At 45.1% G+C, this 26,896-nt stretch overlaps 1 protein-coding gene across 3 annotated transcripts in view; it reads left to right on the top strand.

Moving 5' to 3' along the window:
• The window catches only part of SEMA5A (semaphorin 5A), a 542,694-nt gene that overhangs the window by 369,032 nt on the left and 146,766 nt on the right, over positions 1–26,896 (top strand). For all 3 annotated transcript variants that reach the window (XM_070476478.1, XM_070476476.1, XM_070476477.1), the window contains 3 exons: positions 5,691–5,976; positions 11,293–11,428; positions 20,275–20,479. In XM_070476478.1, the coding sequence (XP_070332579.1) occupies positions 5,691–5,976; positions 11,293–11,428; positions 20,275–20,479 (627 nt within the window). The remainder of the gene's footprint in view (positions 1–5,690; positions 5,977–11,292; positions 11,429–20,274; positions 20,480–26,896) is intronic.

Genomic DNA, 26,896 nt, shown 5'->3' with positions numbered 1-26,896 from the left:
CTTCTCCATGCATATATTTGATAATAAGCTGACAAATACTTGTGTCTGTTTTTATTCTCAATTAGCAAAACTTCTATTCATTTGTAGCTTGGTAACAATGATGAATAAAAGACCTCTCTTTCATGCCCCCACACTCACTGTAGACGGGAAGGCCACTGACTGATTTCTGACTTGTTCAGCTCACTCAGGAGTGACAGATACTAGCTTATGGTGAATCACATTTCAACAAGAGACAGGACTTCAATCACGGGAGGGAAACAATATGCATCTTATTGTCCCACCAGGTGAGAGTCAAGCATCGCCTACCTCCAGATTTCTATCTATAAAGGCAAGAGCTCCTTGGCCGTCTATTTAACGGCTGTCACTGCTTTCCCACCCTCTTTGGCAAAGGAATGGAATGCTGGCTGAATTTTAAAAGGCTCTGGAACTTCCTGATGTGACAGCAGGCCGCCCATCGGATCCCATCATCCCCCTGAAAGATCCCTGTGAGGCTGCAGGGTGTGTTTCCAACCGTAGCTTGGCTCCTTGACTGAAACATCTGTAAGATGCGGTGGGTTGGAGAAACACATGTATGAAGTTCTTTGTCATTCAGCCGCTAAGTCATGTCCGACTCTCTGCGGCCCCACAAACTGTAGCCCACCAGGCTCCTCTGTCCTCCACTATCTCCCCAGGTTTGCTCAAATTCATGTCCAGTGCTGCATTCCAGGCACAAATTCTTCCCTTGTTTTTGCAATAGGAAAGAAATCTATTTGCACATTTTTATCTAAAAAGCTCTATGTCACCCTATCATAAAATGGGTTAGAGTGGTGTGCAGAGATATTGGAGGTTCTCCAGGGAAAGAGGAACCCATGGGCGAGTCTGCTAGGCATGACTCAGTGCTCCTCCTTTATGAGAAATCTGGGTGAGATTGTTCAGTGGAGTGGATGATGAACATGGATAGAGGCTCTCACGGTCACTGGTGGATGTGCCCTTACTCTGGTGGATGCCATGGGAAGCATCTTCTCTAGAATCGGGACAAACGCTTCCCAGACTATTCTTGTTTAATGAGCCCTGGGATTGTTGACTCCTTCCTCCCACTCTTCTTTCTGTGGCATCTTTGATGTCTCTGATAGCTGCAGAGTAAAGATTTATCTGAGCATCCCTCTTCCCCTCTGGTCTGTTCTCAGACCCTCCTCATCTTGGTCCTCAGTAAAACCCAGCCGCCACTGTGGTTTCTGAAACTTTGCCTGGAATTCTGAGACCTGTTCTTCCATGTTGTTGAAGTAACTGACGGTCCTCTTGCAGCCCATTATTTTTTCAGTGTAGTGTAATGGTCTGTGTACAGGGTCTGTGGTCAGACCACCTAGACTCGGGACAAAACCCCCACCTGGATGCTGGTCGTGTGAACCTGGTCAGGTTCCTCTGGGCTGTAGTGTCTTCATCTGTGAAACTGGAGGAGTAACACAAGCATCTCCTTCTATGATTCCTGTGAGCTTCCTGAGCTTCTGAAAGAGAAGCACCCGGCCTGGAGCCTTACACCAGAGTTTAGCACTCAATAGAGATTTTAGAGTTTTTAATCTCAGTAGAGATTGGGCTTCCCTGGTGACTCAGATGGTTAAGAATCCACCTGCAATGTGGGAGACCTCAGTTCAATCCCTGGGTTGGAAGGATCCCTGGGAGAAGGAAATAGCTACCCACTCCAGTATTCCAGCCTGGAGAATTCCATGGAGAATTCCAGTATAGTCCATGGGGTCGCAAAAAGTCGAACACAAGTGAGTGACTTCCCCTTCACTTCAGAGATTTTTAAATTATAGACCAACGTTGAGCTGGAAGATACCAAGGCAGATCTTTTTTATGTTTTCAGTTCCTTGATTTCCTGCTCAAGGCTTCCTGGATCCTCCAGATATTTCCTATGTGGTTTTCATGCTGTGTGGCCCCGAGTTACTGGCAGAAGTAGGTAGTCATGAGGGTGCTTGATAAAGCTTGTGGACTCCGTCTCACACCACATCCACCCGTGCTGGGAGCTATAGCTAGACATGCCTACATCTTTCTTCCATTTCTTCATTTTCCATAAAGTCTGTTGGTGATGACGGGGGTTTTTGTTTGTCTCCATTTCACTGAGGAAACTGCAGTCTGGTTATATGAGCCTGGGTGCAGAACCTGCTCTGCAGAGATTTAGCCTTCTCTTCAGAATTAGGCATCCAGGTGAATATTAGCTTTAGAAACTCAATAGAGTCTTGTAATTGTTTCATATATTTGCTTTTGTGGGTCTGCTTCAGTGAGTAATTCTCTTTGGGAGACACACAGTGAACATGGATTCAAAACTCCCCCAATATTATGCTTTTCTTTCCAAAAACACAAGTCTGAGAGGTGTCCCCACCTGTTTTTATGAGCATCTTTCCAGGATATTAAAGCAGACTGTACAGTAAATATGTCTAACTTCCATCTCATATATTTTAATGCAAGCCAGGGTGTTTTTTTTAAATATCTGTTTCAAGTTAAAGCAAGTGATCAGATACTATGTTTAACAGTTGATAAAATCAGTTCTTATTGAAATCTTTATGATTAATACTTCGTGTATGTAAAACTACTTAACAATATCATGAGCTAAAAAGAGAAGCACATGACACATACAACGTATAGTAGAATATTTTTACATTTTTAGAATGTGAAAAAGTGAAACTGAAATTGTTAGTCGTTCAGTCGTGTCCGACTCTGCGATCCATGGACTGTTGCCCAATAGGCTCCTCTGTCTGTGGAATTCTGCAGGCAAGAACACTGGAGTGGGTAGCCATTCCCTTCTCCAGGGGATCTTCCCAACCCAGGTATCCAACCCCGGTCTCCTGCATTGCAGGCTGATTCTTTACCATCTCAGCCCCCAGAGAAGCTGTGAAGTTGAATGAATTTGAAACATTTTGTGATTACATCAACTGTTGATTGAAATTCAGTCAAATTCGGCTAAAAGCTGGCATCAGCCTTTCAGGACAGAACAGTACTCCGTGTCCTCTTCATGCCGGTCTCGGGATCTGTGTCTGCGTTTCAGATCTTAGGTGAGCCTAAAACAGGCCTAACACTTAACATAAATGGATCATCTTGTAGCCAAACCTATTTTTAGTTGTCCTGCTGATAACATGTCTGTTGGTACAATATGATTGGATCTGACAAAGTACAAGGCCAATTGAATTGTCCTCTAAAACCAATTGTCCCTGAAATATGGATACACAGTCCCTGTGGATACAGTTGTGTGTATTTTTCCAATAATTTTGAAGGATATTTTCCTATTATCTTAATTGCACCATAAATTAAGACACTTGCTAATTGAGTAGAAAACTCTCAGCTATCGAGAAAAGCATAAGAATCAAACCTGGTTATTAGAGTTTTTAAAAGATAAGTATTAGGGCACACCTGTGTCTGACAGGGGCTTCCCACCCAGTGTTAGTGGTAAAGAACCCGCCTGCCAATGCAGGAGACTTAAGAGACGTTGGTTTGATCCCTGGGTTGGAAAGATTCCCTGCTGAAGAAAATGGCAACCTGCTCCAGTATTCTCGCCTGGGAAATCCTTGGACAGAGGAGCCTGGCATGCTGCAGTCCGTGGGGTCACACAGAGTCAGACACGACTGAGGTGACTTAGCACGCATGGCATGGTGTCTGAGAGGGTATCATCTTTATTATCAGCAGGCTCAAACAGCGAGTTATGAAGATAATGCTTTCAGTGCTGGATACGAAGTTCTGTTGACAATCTTTAATAAATTCTTAAATGCCTGATGAGCATGGTGATTAAGTAAAGGTTTGCCATAATTTTTCATTTCTAAGTCCATAATTTTGATCTAATCATGAGATCAGAAAGGCAATGACTCCATTTCAATACCCTCCCTTCCTCTAAATGAATTCCCCAGAAATGAAGAAATAAGAAATTAAGAATTGATTATCACATTTCATGGTCACCATAGTAACAGGAATGGCTAAAGCTGATTCAGGACACTAACCCTATAGTTTCAGTTTTCACAAATGAAAAACATTTTTAAAGTCCTTACTAAAAGCACATAATTTATGCCAAAGTCATACTCGAATATATAAGTATCAAAGAATTTTGTTGTCTTCTACACAAACAGTCATGATATTAATGCTATACCTCTATATTCTGAGTCACATTTCATGTTTTTAGTATTTTTCTCCCACTGTTTTTTCCAAATTCATATAGCTTTTATTATGGTATATTATAATAATTGTTCTATTTTATTATTATTGCTGAGAATCTCTGTCTAATTTTTTTCTTTCTTTTTAATTTTTTTATTTTTCATTTTTTTACAGTAGGTCCTGCTTGGCCATCTATTTAAAATACAGTCATTCCCAAACACCCAATCAATCCCTCCCCTTACCCTTCCTTTCCGGTGACTCTAAGTTCATTCTCTAAGTCTGTGAGTCTGTTTCTGTTCTGTAAATAAGTTCAAATCCCACTGATTCTGAAGGTTATTAAGAATATACAAATAAAGTACTGTATATGGCTTTAAAGTGTATTGCAAATTTTTGCTGCCCATTTTTGATGGCATCAATGTCATATACCTATCGAAAAGTTGTGTGTGTGTTAGTTGTTCATTCGTGTCCAACTCTTTTCGGCCCCATGGACTGTAATCCGCCAGGCTCCTCTGTCCATAGGTTTTCCCAGGAAAGAACACTGGGGTGGGTTGCCATTTCCTACTCCAGGAGGTGAGGTCTTCCCAACCCAGGAATCGAAGCCGGGTTTCCTACACTGCAGGCAGATTCTCCACCATCTGAGACACCAGGGAAGCCTTGCTGTGTACCTAAGTGCTATATAACTTGGGATGCCTATGTGTGGAATCACACTGGCTATTTCCTGTCACTTAGAACTCACGTGAGCTCCGGTGGCTCAGACAGTAAAGAGCCCACTTGCCAGTGCAGGAGACTTGAGTTTGACCCCTGGGCTGGGAAGATACCCTCAAGGAGGAAATGGCAACCCACTCCAGTATTCTTGCCTGGAATGTCCCAAGGACAGAGGTGCCTGGTGGGCTACAGCCCATGGGGTGGCAAAGAGTCAGACATGACTGAACGACTAAATAATAGATCTCACGCACCAGGTTCCACCCCGTAGTGTAGATCATTAGGGTGCTTTTGGGGCCTTGTGTTCCTTCTATAAGAGCACAGTGTTATCCACACAAAATCAAGTCTCTCTGGAATAAATACTGAGCAGGCAAGACACAGAGGAGTAGCTTATGGATGTTTAGGCTTTTATTCTCTCCTACTTTTTTAATCAACTTTCTATTTTACATTGGAGCATAGTTTTGGGGATTTCCTGGTGGCTCAGTAGGTTAAAAATTCCAACTGCAATGGACCGCCTGCAATGCAGGGGACTCGGATTCACTCCCTGGGTCCAGACGATCCTCTTGAGAAGTATATGGCAACCCACTCCAGTATTCTTATCTGGGAAGTCCCTCGGACAGAGGATCTTGGTGGGCGATAGATAGTTCATGGGGGTCACAAAGAGTCGGACACAACTGAGCAACCAAACCACCACCACCATAGTCGATTTACAATATTGTGTTAGTTTCAGACGTACAGCAGAGTGATTCAGTGAAACACGTGTCTCTTTCTTTTTCACATTCCTCCCCCATTTAGGTTGTTAGGTAACGCTGAGCAGAGTTTGTGTGCTGTCCAGTAAGCTGAGCCCTTTCTTCTTTCCTGTACGTTTCTAGAACCAAACTTCGTGTCCTCTTACGACATCGGAAATTTCACCTACTTCTTCTTCCGAGAAAATGCCGTGGAGCACGACTGTGGCAAGACCGTGTTCTCCCGAGCTGCCCGGGTGTGTAAGAACGACATCGGGGGCCGCTTCCTGCTGGAGGACACGTGGACCACGTTCATGAAGGCCCGCCTCAACTGCTCCCGCCCGGGCGAGGTCCCTTTCTACTACCACGAGCTCCAGGGCACCTTCTTCCTGCCTGAGCTGGACCTGATCTACGGCATCTTCACCACCAACGTGTACGTAACTGCAAACCATTCTTGCCTTGCTCTTCTGCTCCTGGTGAATGATTCTACTGTTCTCTGCCCTTTGAGCTTTGCAAGTTGCTTTAACAGAAATGTTTCTTCTTTTCCTGGGCTAACAGCCAAAAAAAATGTGAGTGTGAATTCAGTGCTACCAAAAGGGATGTGATTTCTGAGACGGGTGTTAGGAAAATAAAGCTACTCAGAAAGTTTTGATCTATCCTTCTGTTATGGTAGTCTCAAATTATTCTCTGTAAATTTTTCCTTCTAATTTACTAGTGTGTTCTGGGCACAGGCCCGTTCTGAAATGCTAGAACATAGTAGATGTCTTTTTTTTTTCATTTATTTTTAACTGGTGGTTAATTGCTTTACGTTGTTGTATTGCTGTCTGCTGTACATCAGCATGCGTCAGCCAGAGTTATATATGCATCCCCCCTCCCTCCCCATCTTACCCCTCTAGGTCTCTTTCTTTTAGCCTATACATAAGTCATGCATCTTTGCATAATGAAACCAGTGTTGTCTGGAGAGCCTGATCTTTGTGATAACCTAAATTTAACTCAGATGTACATGTAGGAAGAGCACATAAGTAGGCTTACCCTATTATATTTGATGACTAACTTAGACATTTCTAAAGGAATGATTCTACTTTTAAAGTATTTTTGCAAAAAAATTAAAATACAGTGTTTTATTTCTTGCGGGAGATACCCTTCCTTCAGAACTGACACTATTTGGACTACATATAGGATGTACAGTTTCCTGACTCACGTTCTGTCTGGTGGAGTGTGCCAGGACTCTGCACTTAATTCCCTTCCTTAGCTGACGTGTTCAGACTCCATGAGATGGCACCCACCGCCACGAATCACAGAGACTTGAGCTTCACTTTCTTCTGCTTTCGCAGTAGGCATGATGGATCTGCAGGGTGATTTCTGCTTTGCAGCACCTTTGAAATCTCTCATCTGGTGACCTAATGGTTTGGACAAAAGCCAGATATCTGTGTCCAGGGTAAAGGATCTGAGTCAGGATAAGTTGAAGTGCCAATCATGGAGGTGTGATGGCAAAGCGTCCAGGTCTGTCCTGGATCACAGCTTTTAGCACCACGGCCTGGTCTGTGCTGGGAAGCCTCTTGGTCTTGGGCAAACCAGGACAGTTGGTCACTCTACCATGCCTCCTCAGCTTCCTGAGTCTTGCCAACTTCTGTTTTCATCCCCTCTGCATCCAAATGGTGCATGCTCAGTCACTCAGTAGTGTCCGACTTTTTGCGACCCCTTGGACTGTAGCCAAGAATGCAGGCTCTTCTATCCCTGGGATTTTCCAGGCAAGAATACTGGAGTGACTTGCCCCTTCTTCCTCCAGGGGGTTTTCCTGACCCAGGGATCAAACCCATGTCTCCTGTGTCTCCTGCATTGGCAGCAGGATTCTTTATCACTGAACCACTTGGGAAGGCGGTCCACAAATTGCATTTCTGAAGAGTCACTTCATCTGCATCTTACTTCCTTGTTACTCTTCCCTCCCATTTTTCCTACTGCTGAGCTTAAGTGTTAACATTTGCTTCCTAACAAGTTTGTTCCTTGAGGAGTCTTCTTTCTGATGCAAAGTTAGAAAAACAAGGCTAAAATGGATGACTCCCTACTCACCCCCACCCCACCAGGACCATCTTTGTTATAAATCTGGTTTTCAAACCCAGAGGTTATTTTCTCTCCTTGATAAGTTTCTTTGGGGGGGAGAAAAAAATCAATGTATAGCTTCTGAAGTTGATTTGCTTTCCAAAACCTTATTTAAGAAATAGTGTAAGCTGCACAAGATGAATGTTCACTGGCTCTGTTGACATCAATTTTACACACAATGGGAGCTTGGCTTACTGAGCTGTTCGTTGCCCTGGCTGTGGGCAACCGCGAACAATTTAAAAAGTTGAGGAAGTTCTGTGCCTGGGCCATTCCAGGAGGGTGAGTGGTCTATTTAGATAACCTGCAAAGATAAGTTTCAGGCTACCCAGAATATTTCCTTAGTGTTGAAGATGCTCATCGTGTTGGAAATCACCTGATACAGAGACCTTATACTAACAGAAACAGAATCACTAGTCCTTCCATGTCTCTCTCTAGCACTTACTCTCAGTAGGTCTTGGGAACTGCTTTCTGATCTATCCATTGCAAATCCCGGCATATGTCTCACCTCTGCTTCCTCTCCTGTCTCTTCGGAGATGACTGCATTCTTGGCAAGACTTGCTCGAAATTGAAAGAAAAGGACAGTTTGAGGTACCAGTTGTGTCTTGTCTCTGAACTGATGGCTAAAACTGCACTAGCTGAGCTTTCCAGTGCTTAGGCTCATAGGTTTGGTTGGTCTCCAGCACAGGGGACTAGGGATAAAGTTCAGTGTTCCAGCTCATTCTGTCCCTAGTTGTTCAGCTGCTAAGTCATGTCCGACTCTCTGCAACCCCATAGACTGCAACACACCAGGCTTCCCTGTCCTTCACCATCTCCTGGAGTTTGCTCAAACTCATGTCTGTTGAGTTGGCGACGTCATCCAACCATCTCATCCTCTGTTGCCCCCTTCTCATTCTGCCCTTAATCTTTCCCAGCATCAGGGTCTTTTTTAATGAGGCGACTCTTCACATCAGGTGGCCAAAGTATTGGAGCTTCAGCTTCAGCACCAGTCCTTCCAATGAATATTCAGGGTTGATTTCCTATAAGATGGACTGGTTGGATCTCCTTGCAGTCCAAGGGACTCTGAAGAGTCTTCTCCAGCTAGAGCTCCGTGGTTTTCTCAACCCTGGGGCATGGATGGGGCTGCAGGAAATAGTACATTCCTGCAACAGAGTCTCTGAAGGATTTCCCTGTTTTGTTTTGTTTTTCTTCTCCTGGAATCTAAAAATGCTGGCTTTCAGATAATACAGTTGTGGGAGTAGGGGAGGGTTAAAATTTTTAGTTTTCTTCCTTTGTTAAGAGGCAAGGAGCTAAGAGAAACTTCTCTACTTTTCTACCAGTGGCTTCTAGCAGATTCTAAGTTCCTATATTGTTGGGCTCACCTAACGGGAGGGAGGGGCTACCTCCACTTTTACATGCCTAGGCTCTGAATAGGGAAAGAAAGAAAATAGAACATTAGATAAAGCAGTACTATCTCCATGATAGAGACCAGCTTGCAACATGTGGTTGAAGGTCTGTTAGCCAAATGGATTTATCACCACAGACCCCAGCTTTCAGCAGACTTGTCCGCAAGGTCATGGTAGACCAGACCTGTGCTGACCCCCACTACTTGCAGGGACCAGCAGGAGAAGGTGAATGTGCGATTGTGGCGGGCAGACCCATCCCAGGAAGAGTGGGTGAAGAGCTGCTAGGGGGTGGTCACTCATGTCCTTCCTCCTCACCCGTCTCAGTTTGCAGCAAGTTAAAGGGTAGAGGATGGGCAGGAAAGTGTGTGTGTGTGTGTGTGTGTGTGCTGTTTGCACAGAACACATAACCTGTACCAGTGGGGCTCTGCTCTCCAGGAGGCGGGAAGACGTGTCTACCAACACGTGTTAGGGATACTCAGAATGACAGCCCCTGGGGCATCCAGGTTGACATCAGAGATCCCACTCAGTGCCCTTCAGAGTGAGTGAGTGCAATGAACTGAGAGATGGATGCAGGCAGGTGGAGGATAAGTGTCTTCCCTTCCTGAGAAAGAGCCGTAGCAATGGGGTCAAAGGCAGGAACACCAGGGCCCCCTGCAAAGCAGGTATAAATCCTGCTTTCTTTCCCCTCAGCCTGTGATGTGGACTCAGGAACCTCCCTGCACCTTTGTCCATGCATCTGTGAAGTCAGGCTGGTCTCAGGAGCTAGAGGTTCCCTGTGCTCAACAAGAAGGTCCCTGTCGGCCACTTAGCACAGGGCTCGGAGAGCTGAGCCCCTCGCTGTCGCTGTGCCAGGCCCGAGGCCTGGTCACCTGGTCCCCGGGTGGCATCCCTCCTGGGGGTCTGGCCGGCCGTCCTCGTCCTAACAGACTTGTCTTCTGGTTCTTGCTGAAGTCTAGTCAGGCGTCCAAAGGCTAATTCTACCTTTAGACATTTCTGGCTTATCTTCTTGTTTTCCGAGGGTAATGCACAAAGAGTAAAATTAGCAATGAGTTCACATTTATATCATTTTATCTGCCAGCAGCGGTGGTGAGTCTTCCCGCCAGATGCTCTTCTCTGGGGCTTCCAGAGGGAACAGGCATACCTGCTTTCAAAGCTGTGACCTTCCACAGGGTGTCTTTTGTTATTGTTCACACAGAGCTGTCACCAGGAATTCAAAATTTCCATTTTGGTGCCAACCCACCTGGGGGTTCAGTCCAACTCCCCCATTTAGTGGCTGGGTGATTTGGGGCAGGTGTCTCAACCTCCCTTGGTCAGTGAATGTCCCCTCCCTTAATAGATGAATTGGAGTTTGTAAATATTTACCACCTGTTTGTGTTTTTCAGATGAACCAAGGATAATGTAGACATTCACATTTTAGAGTTTCTTGTTTTCTCTTTGCCTCAGAAAATACAATTGATAAGTAGACATACTATTGGCTAATAGCATAAACATGAAATTTTAAAACCATAGCTGAATTCTCAATGCAAATTTACTTAAGCAAAAAAAATATTGCAGTTTCCACTTGGTAAAAGGGCCCTGAACTCTAAGAGCCTCGCATTGACAGCCTTCGGTCCTGCAGAGGTTGAATTCTGAATTAAGGCTTCAAGAGGTCCTATGTCAGTGCTCTATCAAATATTTGTTTTTGACCCTTTGAATTTAAAATACTTTTCACATATACATGTACATATATTTGAAGGATCTCTGACAGGCACTTGTTGCAAAATGCTTTCAGTTGCTTCTTTTTTAAAGATAACAAATACTCACAACTATTTGGGGCTTTTACAGACAGAAGCAGCGGCAACTTGCCCCACTGCCAGCTAAAGTGCCCAGATTAGAGTGTGAGAGAGAGCCTTGCCAGGCTGATGGGTGGCCCATGCCCTAGAAGAGGAACTCTATTTCCTCCACGAATTTTAAAGGCGTAACATACAGCACTTCAAAAGCTTCTACCACTCCCACAGGGGCTGGGAGAATCCATCCTGTTGGCGGGATTACAAGCATCATAACTGCTAAATACTGTTGTTTCTAGACTGACATGTTGGAGGAAGAAAAACCCCAGAGGAACACCATTCACTGCTTCCACCTCATCTGTGGGGTGTTTATTCCTGCTGATCTTGAGTGTTCCCCTCAAAGATGCTTCCTGGGCACCCAGAACCTGTCATGGGGAGCAAAGGTTGACTCCGAGGGTGCTCTCTGACCTGCCGTCTCCTTTTTCTTCCTCACCTCCCCAGGAACAGCATCGCTGCCTCGGCCGTGTGCATCTTCAACCTCAGCGCCATCTCCCAGGCCTTTAACGGGCCCTTCAAGTACCAGGAGAACTCTAGGTCCGCCTGGCTGCCGTATCCCAACCCCAACCCCAACTTCCAGGTAATTCTGGGGACAAAGGGCCTCTCCTTCTGTCATTCCCCACCCCTACCCCAGATAACAGGCAGAAACCCTGTGCAGACAGACAGGCTAGGACCACTGAAATCCTGGAACTCTCGCAGTGCAGCTGTGAGCTCCCCACCCCCAGCCCCTCACTCAGCTTGTCTCATGTAGATAGACCACCGCCTTTTGTGTACTGAGGCGCCTGGCCTTCAAAGGGTCTTTTGTCAGCTGGGATGCCTGAACTTGGACTGCAAAAGGCCAGCACAATGCAGCAGGTTGGGAATCCAGCTTCAATTAGCACTAATGATGGTGGGCTCTGTGTCCCCAGGAGCTCTGACTCCTAATGAATGACACTGTAATGAATGTGGTCCAGGACACAGAGCAGTGGGGATGCACAAACAGAATTGAGCTCTAATTGGGTACGCGGTGAGATTTCCTGTTGGGGTGATGGGGCGGCTGTGGAGAAAACAGGAGCAGACGGAGGCCATTCGTGTATAAGGCACCAAATGCCGTGTGTTCAAGCCGTCAGGGGCTCTGACATCATCTGCTCTCATCTTCCCAAGTTCAGAGGGAGCTGAAACCGAAAGAGACCAAGCCCTCTTCTGTTTGGTCAGCCAGCTGGTGTGTTACTCAGCTCCAGCTGCTGTAACAAAACACCACAGACTGGAAATTTGTTTTCTCACAATTCTGGAGGCTAGAAGTCCATGATCAAGGTTCTGGCCAATTCAGTTTCTGGAGAGTGCTCCCTTCCCAATTTGTAGATAGCCAGCTCCCTCACCATGTCCTCATGTGGCATTCCCTAGGTGAGCATGACATGACACTAACCCTATGAGATCAGGGCCCCACCCTTATTTAACCTCATTTAACCTCAGTCACTTCCTTAGAGGCTCCAGCTCCTAATACAGCCACTTTGAGGGGTAGGATTTCAACATATGAATTTTAGGGGAAATGGCAACCCACTCCAGTACTCATGCCTGGAAAATTCCATGGATGGAGAAGCCTGGTGAGCTACAGTCCATGGGGTTGCAAAGAGTTGGACATGATTGAGTGACTTCACTTTCACTTTTCTGACATTCATGCTTACCAGCAGACTTCCCTGGAGTGCCTTTCTTCTGAGAAGAACTGTCTTAGGATCTTTACCATCATCATTGTGGGTGTAATTTTTAGAAATGCTAAGTTCCAGACACTGGGCTCAATGCTTCTATGTGTCTTGCCGCCTTCTGGCAATTGTGGTATGATTGGTAACAGCTCCTGCTGACAGAGAAGGGTGTTGAGCCTCAGAGCATGTCATCAGGACAAGGATACGGGCTCCTCAGTGGCTGAGCTGGGCTCCCAGGCCCAGTCCTCACATGCAGAGCCTCAACCTCTTCCAACCAGAGGAACTTTAGTTTTCGTAACCAGTCAGTGTTAGACCCGAGTCATGTATTCAGGCCTCCAAGTTCTGGTTGGTTTGACAACCCAACACATAAAACCTCTAGCTTTTGAGAAAACTAGGAATATGGAAAATTTCAATTATTTTACATTTTACTTGTACTTTGACAGGAATCATTCAATTCTAATTGTTCTGAAATTTTTTTATAAAGATCATGATGCTGAGAATAGAAATGGGCTTACATGTCCACTTTACCATTTACTGCTTTACTTGGGAAAATGATTTAGCATCCCATAACAAGGAGGACTATTTAAGGATTATTTGTTTGTAGCTACTTTGTCATATTTTCTCATCTCAGCAGCTCTGTAAAGTGGGTGTCATTAGCCCCACTTGTAAGTCAGGAAACTGAGTGATCAAGCTTATAGTTATTATTCAAGTCTCCCTACTAAGAAAGTTCAGTACTAGACAAAGAAATCCAGGCAAGCAAACAGTTTAGTGGGAACCAGACATGAAGTCATCACTTTTCCTGATGACATATGTGGTTCATGTGATTAGTAACTGAACATGGACTCTCTGTGCCCCATTGTTGAGTCTCTGCATTTAAATCCCACCCGTATCCCTGGATCCTGGGGTGATGTAGCTGTTTGAGAAGGCCCTCTGGAAAACCAGGAAGGTGAAATATATCATTTCCTTTCAGAAAGTCCATTGTAAAATCCTGAAGTTTAAAAAAAGATGATCAAAGAAGCTCACAGTATTTTAGGGTTCTTTTAATGTAGTTGATGTTTCAATTGCAAACGTCTTCACAGTGAACAGTGACTTAATAAACTCTGTGATGCCTACCACCTCTGGGCAGTGGATAACTTTTAGCCCCTCTGTCTGAATACATTTGTAGCACAAAGCAAAGCCCCTCATTTCCTGAGGCCACAGGCATCTGGTTTTATAATGCCAGTGTCCCGCTGAAGGGCTTACTCACATTTATGAGATGGGAGTCGGGCCATGCGGTGTAATGAATGAAGCCTGCAGAATGTGGCGTGCATTTCAGGCAGGGAGCCTGCTCCAGTGAGTTTGTCTTCTTTGGGTAGTACTTAAGATTTGCATGAAACTAAAGTTTAGATTATGGTGATTCTTTGTGTAAGTCCTGATATACATAAGTAATAAATATTTTCTTTTGGTTTACCATGTTTGATAACCATGCTAACTTAAGGCATCCTGACTGACTTTTATGGAACCACACACACTAGCATGGGGAGTGGGATATGTTGTGAATTAAGGGTCCATCTGCTAACTGTGTATAAAGAGCCTTATGTTTGCAAAAACCAATACTTAGATGTAGTTAGATTTTTTAAAATTATTGTTTGCCTACTGAGATTTGGAATTTTATGCAGTGCTTATGTACTAGAAGGCTTCCTTGATAGCTCAGATGGTAAAGAATCCACCTGCATTGCAGGAGACTGGGGTTTGATCCCTGGGTTGGGAAGATCCCCCAGAGAAGGGCATGGCAACCCACTCCAGTGCTATTGTCTGGAGAACCCCATGGACAGAGAAGCCAGACTGGCTACAGTCTTTGGGGTTGCAGAGAGTCAGACACAACTGAGCAACTAAGCACATATGTACTAGAAATAGCTAATTAATTAAAAGATCAGATACATGACTCAGATTCAGGAGGAAGAATGGGTTAGGATGAACACTGAGTAATTTTGCAAGATCTGATACAAAATTATCTATTGAAAATAATAACAAAATATAATACTATTAATTTTTATCAGTTGCAATTTAGAAACCATCACAGGTCATGCTGTGAAAGTCGTCCCTGTTAGAGCTGGAGTCCCCAAAGCCGTCTAGACTCTGGGCCTCACTAAGAAAAGCTTCAGTCAATTACAGAAAACATTATCCGGACTCAGTGGTACAGCTGCACTGGGACAGACTCTAGAAATTTCTGTGCAGTTTTGATTATCAGCAATCAAATTGATGGAGCTGAAATGGAAGACAGACCCTCAAAAGTGGTCCAGCAGATGAGCAGGCCATTGCTGGAGGACCAGATGATGGGACCTGGCCAAGTCATCAGCATCCTTCAGTCCACCATAGGCATCTGCAGCAAAAGAGGAGGAAGGGCACCATCGACGTCAAGCACTCTCCGCCTGAGCCTCAGTGATCGTGGACGTGCCCGCCAAGGGCTGGCAGGCTAGGGCAAGGATGGATCTGTCATCCTTGGAAAAAATAAACAAGAATGCAAATATTATTGTTATAAGAATTAGTAGAAGTATTGATCTATTACTCTCAGAGGTGTTAGCAAGACAACGATTATGGATTGTAAGCCACAGGAGGACGATGGCTGTGTTTTTACTATTTTTAATGTTTTCCTCTTCCTCAGAGTCCCTGGCGTGTCACGCCGACACTGCGGGAGCCGGTGTGTAAGGAATGGTGAGAGAATTTGCAGCCCGTTAGAGAGCTAGGTGCATTACTTACGATCCAATAAATATATGGTATAAATTTAAATACCATTCAAAATATTTGAAAAAGGATCCTCAGGTGAGAAATTCATTATAAGTTGGCTAAAAAACCAAGACACTGTATAGTTTCAACCTGTTCTTGGCTAACGATACTGTTGATCGATTCCAACCTGTGCCTTTTTTTTCCCCCACACCACAAAGCAGCTGTTTTTCCTCCAACACCAAGCCAGATGTCTAACAATTCAACTCAATTCTGACACTGTTTACCCAGAGATAGCATCATTTCTCATGGTTGATAGACACAGTCCTACAAGGCTCTCCCCTTGACCCTCATTTCCAGTGCCAGTCTCCAGTCCAAGTTACTACGCATGCTTCTGACCTGTGGGCTATACATGGACCCCCTGCTTAAGGTTGTCAATCAGCTAGAGAGGCTCACAGAACTCAAACATTTTATCTATGACGTCATTGCTGTTCAGTCGCTAAGTCGTGTCCAACTCTTTGTGACTCCATGGACTGCAGCACACCAGGCTCACCTGTCCTTCTCCATCTCCTGGAGTTTGCTCAAATTCATGTCCATTGAGTCGGTGATGCCATCCAGCCATTTCACCCTCTGCCACCTCCTTCTGCCTTCAATCTTTCGCAGCATCAGGGTCTTTTCCAATGAGTCGGCTCTTCCCATCAGGTAGCCAAAACATTGGAGCTTAAGTATCAGTCCTTCCAATGAATATTCAGGGTTGATTTCCTTTAGGATTGACTGGTTTGATCTCTTTGCAGTCCAAGGGACTCTCAAGAGTCTTCTTCAACACCACAGTTTGAAAGCATCAATTCTTCGGTACTTAGCCTTCTTTGTGGTCCAACTCTCACATCTATACATGACGACTGGAAAAACCATAGCTTTGACCATATGGACTTTTATCAGCAAGTGATAGCTCTGCTTGTTAATATACTGTCTAGATTTGTCATAGCTTTTCCTCCAAGAAGCAGGCATCTTTTGATTTCACAGCTTTTGATTTCAGCCAATCACTGTCTGCAATGATCTGGGAGTCCAAGAAAACAAGCTTTGCTGTGAACGACGTGGCTCAGGGAGAGTCAGATGGAGGAGGCGCACGGGAGAGCAGGGGAAGGTTCGGCTGAAGAGCATGGAGCTCTTTCTGCGCTGAGCACGCTCCCTGAACCTCCACATGGTCACCAACCCAGAAGGTCTGAATGCTCCACCCTTTGGAGTCTTATGGATGTCTTTCACTTAAGCAGGTTGATTAAATCATTTGACCATTGGTGATGCATTCAACCTCCAGACCTTTCTCCTTCCTGGAGGTCAGGGCAGTGGGACCAAAAGTTCCGACCCTCTGACCACAGGGATGGCAGCTCTGGCAATCAGCATTCCCGCCCTTCAGTGAGCTCCAGAGGTCACCTCCGGAACTTAACAAAAGACGCCTTTATTGCTGTCTTCACTTAGGAAGTGTCAGGGGTTTTAGGGGCTCTGTGACAGAACAGGAATGAAAACTGTGTATTTCTTATTACAAATCGCAGTATCACAGTGACAATTCAGGTTGCAGCCTAGGATTAGGTTAGCAGTCATGAAAAAGACAGGTGGCAGCTGGGGGTTCCGCTCTGCAGTCCCAGCAATGCCCCCTCCCCAAGTCTTGGAGTCTCCCAGGTCCCCAGACTCCTCAAGAGCAGCTGGAGGTCCTCAGTTTTATATTATGTCTGCCGGGTTTTATGATGCCAATTTTAAAAACACTGTGCGGAGAAAACAAAACCTGGATGGAAAACTCCATCCCCCAGGCAGACTGCTCCACGCCTCCTGTGACTTAAGAATTGCTGCTGATTTCAGGAAGAGAAAACAGCCAGATGTGGCCACTCGCAGAACTAGAACTCGCCCAGACAGACTTCAGACCATTTTGTGGCACTGTTGTCAGCGGGCGGTGTCTCTGCCCTCCACGTGTCCTTGTTAAGTACGGTAATTATATAAAACCCCCTGGCACTGCCCCCCTGCCCCAGTACCACTGCTGTGTGTTCACTCATTGATTCCTTCCTTCCTGCACTTACTCGTTACTTCTCTCTCGCCCCTGCAGCTCAATGGACCACAGAATTGCTGCCCTGCTACTAGGCAGACCCACGGACCATTTATACCATTGTTTGAATGGCTTCTCCGTGCCAGGCACATGGCCTGGCTCCTCGGCCTTTACAAGGGCTTTCAACTAATTTACAAATGCTGTCCACCGATGGTCTCAGTTGGCCTCAGAGCAGCCCTCTGAAGGGAGCAGAGGAAGTGTTTTTCTAGCCACTTTATAGATGGAGACAAAGACTGACAGGCAGGGCCTCATCGGAGACCACATGGCTCCTGGGTCACAGAGCTGACCCATCCCCTTCACCCGACCCTTCTGCCACCTGGTACCTGGGGCACCCCTGCGAAGATGTAGCATTTAAACTAAGCTTTGGACCAGTCTTGGCATCCACTTTGCCCCAATATTCTTTAAATATACCATCAGCCTATCCTTTGGGGGCATGTTGGCTATTTTATCAAGTGCTACAAAAATATCCTCTATTTTTCATAAGCCATTTCCATCGTCTACTTTTGCAACTCTACCCTATTATAAAACCACGTATTAGAAACGACATGTTATAAAGGTCGTTTTTCAGATGGAATGGACAGGGAAATTCATTTCCATCAACCCTACCTCTATGAAGTTCTGCCGGGGATCAGCCTTTATTGGTACTAGGATTTAAAGTTTATGAAAGAAATGAGAAATCGTGGTGATAATTTTCTGATTCTATGTGCTGTCCTGGGAAAGCTTGGCTTGCTTTCCTGCCCCTCTTTTAACCTTGTCCCTGCCCAAAACCATCCTCCACGGTACCTGCCAGCCTTTGCACAGCGCAGCTCTGAATTTAATTCTCAGCAGTTTCCAGGCTTGGTTTTTTGTTGTTTATTTTTGCCCCGCTTTAGTCCCAGATTCCTCTGCCTGGTATTTCTACCTGAAAAGTCCACTTCTTTCCTTCCTATTTCCTTCTGGTTTCTTCCTTCTCTCTCTCTCTTCATCTCCTTCCTCTCTCACTTCCTTTATCTCCTTAAGACCCCTGTTCTTGAAAATTCTTCATTGTCAGGGCGGAAGAAAGTTTACTCTGCCCTTCTAGCTTCTTCCGACCAGTCTAAGAATTAAATCGGCATGAGACATGTTAACAGGAGAAAATCCAGCACAAGTTTAATATCACATACACATGAGAGGGACCCAGGAAAACTGAGTAACTCCCCCTAATGGCAGAAACCCTCACCTTAAATATCGTCTTCAGCTAAAGATAAAAGAGCATGTTGCTGGTAGTGGTTTGAGACTTCAAAGGGAAGGAAGGCAACTGAGCTGCAGATGGAAAAGCAAATGTTTGGTAAATAAGAGTTTGCTGGGCCTGCAGAGACTGTTGGACACAGAGTGGGCTCTGGGCTCTGGGCCCTGCTGAGTTTTCCCCACTACAGTCTGCCCTTATTCTTTGCAGGTATCTCTGGAGATAGCTCTATTCTAGGAACAGGCCGTCTATATAAATTTTGTAAGCGTTTAGGGGAAGGTCAACGTTTCTTCTCGAGTCTAGTGGACCTTCATTGTTTTCCGCTCTAGAAATCATTCACATGCCAGAGAGACATTTTGGGACAGCAAGTTTTGCTCCCCAGCACCGTGTTTTTTATTGGATGCTTGACTCTAAACAGAGTTTTGTTTCTTTTGGCTTGGGTTAGATAATAAGGGCATGATAATAAGGCGAACATAGTGTTTCATTCATGGAATTCTCCAGGCAGGAATACTGGAGTGGGTAGCCATTCCCACCTCCAGGGGATCTTCCTGACCCAGGGATCGAACCTACATCTCCCACATTGCAGGCGGATTCTTTACCATCTGAGTCACCTGGGAAGCCCAGATAATAAGGGCATGATAATAAGGCTAACATAGTGTTTTGTAGCTTATGTGAAAGACAGCAGAACAGTATTGCATAGTTTACAGATTAAAATGACCTAAATCTAACTCTGTAGAATCCATGTCTTGCTTATAAACCCACCATCCCAAAGAAAGCTAGTTAATCTGTGTGATGCATTTGATGGCTGCATTTTCCACCTGGGAATCTGATGTGTCTGGCAGATTGAACAGTGTGCATTTAGCCAGACAAATCCCTAGGGGACTCTAGAGGTGATGAGGAGATTTTATGCATATGCCATTCAAATTAGCAATGACTCCTACTTCATGTTTTTTTAAACTCCTGATTGTTGATTTATTTTTTTTTTTTTTTACTTTTTATTTTATACTGGAGTATAGTTGATTTGCAGTGTTGTGATAGTTTCGGTTATACAGCAAAGTGAATCAGCTATACAACGCAATGCAATGTGTGTGCGTGCTCAGTCATAGCCAAGTCTGTGACCCCGTGGGGCTCCTTTGTCCATGGGATTTCCCAGGCCACAATACTGGAATGGGCTGCCATTTCTGTCTGTAGGGGATCTTCCTGACCCAGGGATCGAACCCGAGGCAGAATCACTGAGATACCAGGGAAGCCTGCTCAGTTATTCTTACACATATATCCATTCTTTTTCAAATTCTTCTCCCATTTAGGTTGTTAGGTAATACTGAGCAGATTTCCCTCTGCTCTGCAGTCCTCGTTGGTTATTCTTTCTAAGTATAGCAGGGTATACATGTCGATTCCAGACTCCCAAGCTATCCCCCCCTCACCGTTCCTCTGGTAACCATAGTTGCCCCCGGTTACCATAAGTTCCTTCTCTAAGTCTGTGGGTCTGTTTCTGCTTTGTCGATGTCACTTCATTTTGTTCTGATCGTTCATTTAGGATGAGAGTTGAGAAGGCTCCCCAGATATGATGAGCTCAGATCTAAACTGGGAGAGACACCAAGAATGAGGGCTGTGGAGGGACTGGAGAAGAGGGCACATTGGCACCACAGGTGTTCAGATTGCCAGTCGCCCTCCAGTCCGGCTGGCTGGAGCGGCCGTGGGTGCGCAGGTGGTCGGGTCCACTAACAGCCTCTCTCCCCCTGCAGTGCGGCACCGTGGACCAGGGCCTGTACGTGAACCTCACGGAGAGGAACCTGCAGGACGCGCAGAAGTTCATCCTGATGCATGAGGTGGTGCAGCCGGTGAGCCCCGTGCCCGCCTTCATGGAGGACAGCAGCCGCTTCTCCCACGTGGCCGTGGACGTGGTGCAGGCCCGGGACGCCCTCATCCACATCATCTACCTGGCCACAGGTGGGAGCCCGCCCTCCCCTGGGGAGTGTTCTGCTGGTTTCGGATTTCCTGTGCCACCTCGGTGCCCCGCTTTGGGCCTGCCTTCTTTCCTCCAAGCATCAAACCCAGGAATGCTTTCTTATCTTCATCACCTTTCTGAAGTAATTTAATCATCTGTTTTCACTCTATTCATTATAACTTTCATTGGAAAAGCAATGCCTAATTTCTTTTTTTTTTAAATTTTATTGAAGTATAGCATCCATTTTAGCTGTACAGCAAAGTGATTCACTTCTGCGTACATCTATATATTATTCTTTTTTATATTCTTCCCATTATGGTTTATGCCAGGATATTGAATGCAGCTCCTGGTACTCTACAGTAGGACCTGTTTATCCATCCTGTTGATACTAGTTTGCATCTGTTAATCCCAAACTCCTAGCCCTTCCCTCCCCCATTCTCCATGTAACTATGTCTGTTTTCTCTGTGAGTCTGTTTCTGTTCTGTAAATTCTGTTCCATTTCATTTGTGTCGTGTTTTAGACTCCACCTGTCTGTCTGTCTGTGTCTGTGTTAGTTGCTCAGTCGTGTCCAACTCTTTGTAACCCCATGGGCTGTAACTCATCAGGCTCCTCTGTCTATGGGGTTCTCCAGCCAAGAATACTGGAGTGGGTTGCCATTTCCTTCTTCCAGGGATTTTCATGACCCAGGGATCAAACCCCAGTCGCCTGCATTGCAGGCATATTCGTTAACATCTGAACTATAAGGGAAGATCTATAAGTGACATCACATGGTATTTGTCTTTCTCTGTATGACCTACTTCACTTAGTATGATAATCTCTAGGTCCACCCTGGTTCGGGGTTCTGATTCCGATCATGATAGATGACAAGCCATTCAGCAAATATGTCCTACAGAGACTAACTTTTATTTTCTACGGACCTGATTTTTTTTTTTGCTTTTGATATAATCTACTGCTTATTGATAAATTCATTCATAGTATAGCAAGATGTTACTAATGCCAGTCACAGGATGGGCTCTGGGAGAAGATGCCATACTTAGAGCTCTTCTGTACTTTCCATGACATGCTAGTCAGGCTGTTTGTTAAACTCAAGGGGAAGTGGCGTTTGCAGTGGATGAAGGCCCCTTCCAGCAGGGAAGTGACCATGAATCCCCAGGGTCCCAAAAAGAGCCCTGGTCCCGACCTAAGGCAGGAACTCAAGGCAGACATGCAGAGTTCTCCTACCATCTGGATACAGATAGTATTTAAGTTTGTTTAGACTAGCTGGGTGAATCTAACTTTAGGGCCTCTTAAGTTATAAATTTCATGTCTCAACCAAGTTCTGAGTCTTTTCATTTATCTCGTCTAGCACTGCTGAATACATTTTGAAGGTGATATCTTTTTTTGCAGGTTTTAATTCAGAATACAATTTAGCTTTAAAAGGATGTCATTTGAAATGATCTAGCAGATAGCTTTCTTCATTTTCAAGGCATTGAAATGTACAAATGGAATATTAGAAAGAATATCCAAAAATGCCAGTCTGTTTTAACTAAACCTGCTGAGAGTTGAACCATTCCTGACAAGTAGGGATGTCAAAGATTACAGAATTGGACTTTTAAAATTCAGAAGACTGATGTTTATTTATAGCTTGGATAGGCTTTCCAGGTGGCACTAGTGGGAAAGAACTCACCTGCCAATGCAGACAAATAAGAAATGCAAGGTTCGATCCCTGGGTTGGGAAGATCCCCTAGAGAAGGGCATGGCAACCCACTCCAGTATTGTTGCCTGGAGAATCCCACGGACAGAGGACAGAGGCTACAGTCCATGGAGTCACCAAGAGTCGGACATGACTGAGTGACTAAGCATAGCACAGCTGATACAGCATTGGTGTAATTACCATTCACAGCCAGTTGAGTGTGAAGCTGGACTACTTCCTAACTCGCTAGCAGGGTCAGTTTGCTATCTTGGGTTTAGGAATCAGATTTGGGAATAATTTTGCTTCTTTTACCTGGGGTTTACTTGAATAAGCACAAAGTGGAGAAAGCCTGCCCATGGTCATTTGAAAGCCAGTTACTTTTATTTCTCGGTACTATCTAAAAATCAAAGTGAAATAGACCTCTGTTAATTGTGCAGCTCATGGTGCTTCGTGAAGCTCGAATGGCATTGTCGCTGCTGGCCAGCACCGTGCTGAGACTCACAGCCTTTCCCGGACACCTTCTGGGGCTGAGTCTTTGCTACTCCCATCTCTGTCTTGTCCAAAATCTAGCCAGGGTGGGGCACATCCTTTGGCTCCTGATTGTGCAGATATTTGGCAAGCTATTCCTCTGCAGGTCTTCTCATAACAGGAGGCAACATGGCCATGGTAACACCTTTAGAATATTTAAGACTGGTGTTTTATGAGTGACTGAGTCTTATATCCAAACAGTTGCTGAGTTCCTCTCTCCAAGGACAGAATGAGCATCGTGTTGACCATCCATGGATTCCGAGCATCTTGATTTGGGGAACCCCTGTCTTTTCGGGCCTATGTTCTCCCTCTGTGACATGCCTTTGCAGCTCTGTATATTTTCCTGCCCCTCATGTGAGGCTATTTCTCTTGCTCTTAGCTATGGTTGTTCTCATTCTATGTTCCAACCCTGGAAATACCATTCAGTTTCAGAGCTTCTTCTGTCCTCTCTAGGGCGAAATGTATTACTTTCTCTCACTTGGCCTCAATCCCAATGTCTACAGATTTGCTCCTCCCATACTCAGTGACTCTTGTTCAAATGTGTGTGTGTGCTTAGGCGCTCAGTCATGTCTGACTCTTTGTGACCCCATGGACTGTAGCCTACTAGGCTCCTCTGTAGCCCACCAGGCTCCTCTGTCCATGGGACTTTCCAGGCAAGAATACTGGAGTGGGTTGCCATTTCCTCCTCCAGGGGAACCTTCCTGACTCAGGAATCGAGCTTGGGTCTCCTGCATTAGCAGGTGGATTCTTTACCACTGAGCCACCTGGGAAGCCCCTTGTTCAGGTGCCCATTCTGTAATGTTGAACCCTCTGACACCTCTGCTAACCATTTCTTTTATTTTTTCCATGACTGTTTATTTCCTTAATTCAAGCCCTTCTTATTTCTGGGATGCTGTTTTAGAATATTGTTTGTTCAGTGAGGGCATGGATAAGACTCACCTGGAGGACAGGTGAAATGCAGGTTCCTGAGCCCAACCGCATGAGATCTGATTCAATACAGAGATGGGGGTGTTTTTACTAGGTTCCCAGATCAACTCAATGCTGGGCATTTCTGGTCCATATTTAAGAAGTGCCCTTCTAGAGGAAATAGTGACGATTACTGACTTAGACTCACTTCTCTAGAATGAATGTACCTTGCTTATCTCTGTGCTTGGGCTCTGATATCATTGAGATTGATTTCTAGTTGTTCGTGATGCAGATATAAAATCTGTTACTTGATGTGAACATTACAGACGTGTTCACAGCTCATCTCACTTGCTGGTATTATTTGCTAATCAGGGGAGCTACCAAGGCTTACCTTATAGCTCAGATGGTAAAGAATCTGCCTGCAGTGCAGGAGACCCCAGTTTGATTCCCGGGTCAGGAAGATCCCCTGGAGAAGGGATAGGCTACCCATTCCAGTATCCTTGGACTTCCCTTGTGGCTCAGCTGGTAAAGAATCTGCCTACAATGCAGGAGACCTAGGTTCAATCCTGGGTTGGGAAGATCCCCTGGAGAAGGGAAAGGCTACCCTTTCCAGTATTCTGGCCTGGAGAATTCCATAGACTGTATAGTCCATGGGGTCACATTGTGTCCCATGGGGACACGACTGAGCGACTTTCACTTTTAGCAAAACAGATGTGACTTGACTTGAAAGAAGAAGTTTTAAGATGAAGCAAGCTAATACAGAATGATTAAAATATACCAGGCCAAAAAATAGTCAGAAATCATATTGATAGGACTTGGTGATCTGGGCTGGACAGGCAAAGATAGAGGAATGATTTCTGTGAAATAAAGGAAGAATAGAGTCTGTACATTTCATATCACACCATTCTTGAGCAATATTAACTCAGAATAAATGAACACTGAATGTAGTCATGTTAAGATTTTAAATTACAGTAATAAAGAAATATTCAGGTGCTCAGGAGAAAAAAAAATATCTACAAGTGGAAAAATAAAGATGGTTCTAGAGTACTCTCTGTCTGCATAAATCTGTGAAATGTAGTCTGAAATATTCTGAGAAAAAGAAAATATGAATCAAGAGTATTATATTCAACCAGAAATGAAGAAAACAGGCAGACATTCCTCAAAATGAAAATCTCAGGCAATAGAATAAACACCAGGAGTGTCTTCTACAAGCATAAAACAAGACTAATTACTGGCTAGATTCACCTAAACAAATGATGGAGAAGTTTTGAAAAGAAAAATAAAGCAAAATAATGGAGCACTTAAGACCAGATTGCAAGTAAAGCTATATATGTAAAAATTGGAAGAAAGTTGAATGTGACTCAAGAGTTTTCATTCTAGGCTAATTTTTCCTTCAAAGATAAAGGTACATGGAAAATTTAGAAATATAGTATCTATGGTTTCTTACTTTTGAAACAGAAAACCGTGTTTTGTAGTCCAAGAAGAAAATTAGAACAGAAATGTCAGGAAAGAAGTCATAGAGAAAGGATGGTTGGTGAACTAAGGATGCATTTTCATTGCGGATGAGAGAAAAATCAAGGTGTCCTATAGAACACGTTGTTGTGACGGGTCAAGAACCGAGGAGCATACACTCGCCTGGCATCTATGGTGCTGTGACTCGGATGTAACCTGGCTGAAACAACCTCTGCGTGCAAGAGGCCAAGCGCAGCAGGAGCCCAACCCAGCGAAGCTCCTGCAGTAGAAAACCCAGCACAGGGGAAGGCCCGTCGTGCTGGAAACCGGGGCAGCGATAAACAGAATCAGCAGAAAGCCCACGTGGCTCAGCCTCAGATTCCAGCAGACTTCCGGTTAAGGTAGGAGGTCCTCGCTCCAATGGCTGGAGGGACATGCCTAACAAAATCTTAACTCCTTTACAGTCTCTCATTTCTTGTTTCCTTGAACCCCCCGCAAACAGGTGGGCAGCAGTGGGTGCAATTGAGGGTCTCTGGAGAGGTTACTCTTCAGTATGTCCCAAAGGCACTATCTGCTGGGCCCCAGTAGCGGTTACCCAAGCCGGTGGGGGTACTTCTGTCCTTACTCTTCTCTGTGCCAAGGATCAGGCCAGTGAAATCTGCGAGCATCGGTCAGATATTTAGCAAATTTTCCGGCAGGCTATGAAGGGGATTCCTTGGCATGTTTTTCCCACTGCTCTTTCCTCCTGTCCTTCAGCTCTATCCCTGGACTCGAGCCCGGCAAAAAGTAAGAGGTGGCTTTGTTATGATTCAGAGAGAAGCCATGCTTCAGGGTGTGGGCTATTGCCGAGGGCAAGGGCTCAGGCCTGGAATGTGGTCTGGATAGGTTTTGCGAGTGAATTCATATGCTAATGAGTGGGAGGATCATCCCAGCCGTTGGGGAACCACCCACTTCTCCCTCTTTTGACAGTGCCTAGGGCTTCCCTGGTGTTTCAGAGGGTAAAGCGTCTGCCTGCAATGCGGGAGACCCGGGTTTGATCCCTGGATTGGGAAGATCCCCTGGAGAAGGAAATGGAAACCCACTCCAGTGTTCTTGCCTGGAGAACCCCATGGACAGAGGAGCCTGGTAGGCTGCAGTCCATGGGGTCACAGAGTCGGACACGACTGATTTCACTTTCACTTCCACTTTATAGAACTTGAGGGCTTCCCTGGTGACTCAGTGGTAAAGAGTCCAAATTCAGCCAATGCAGGAGATGCAGGTTCAGTCCCTGGGTCAGGCAGATCCTCTGGAGAAGGAAACAGGAACTCACTCCAGTACTGTTGCCTGGGAAATCCCATGGACAGAGAAGCCTGGTGGTCTACAGTCCATGGGGTCACAGAGTCAGACACCATTTAACAACTAAACAACAATAGAACATGAAGGGCTCTGAGAGTTGATGGAACACCCTGTGTACAGAAAACTTAGAGAAGGTCCGTGAGGGTCCATCACTGCAGATGGTGACTGTAGCCATGAAATTAAAAGACTCTTGCTCCTTGGAAGAAAAGCTATGACCAACCTAGACAGCATATTAAGAAGCAGAGACATTACTTTGCCCACAGAGATTTGTCTAGTCAAAGCTATGGTTTTTCCAGTGGTCATGTATGGAGTTGGACTATAAAGAAAGCTGAGCACCAAAGAATTGATGCTTTTGAACTGGGGTGTTGGAGAAGACTCTTTAGAGTCCTTTGGACTACAAGGATATCCAATCAGTCCCTCCTAAAGGAGATCAGTCCTGGGTGTTCATTGGAAGGACTGATGCTGAAGCTGAAACTCCAATACTTTGGCCACCTGATGTGAAAAGCTGACTCCGTGGAAAAGATCC

This window comes from Odocoileus virginianus, chromosome 14, assembly GCF_023699985.2.
Source record: "Odocoileus virginianus isolate 20LAN1187 ecotype Illinois chromosome 14, Ovbor_1.2, whole genome shotgun sequence".
Classification (NCBI taxonomy): domain Eukaryota; kingdom Metazoa; phylum Chordata; class Mammalia; order Artiodactyla; family Cervidae; genus Odocoileus; species Odocoileus virginianus.
Note: the sequence above shows the minus strand (reverse complement) of the source record. Positions and strands in the feature narration are given on the sequence as shown.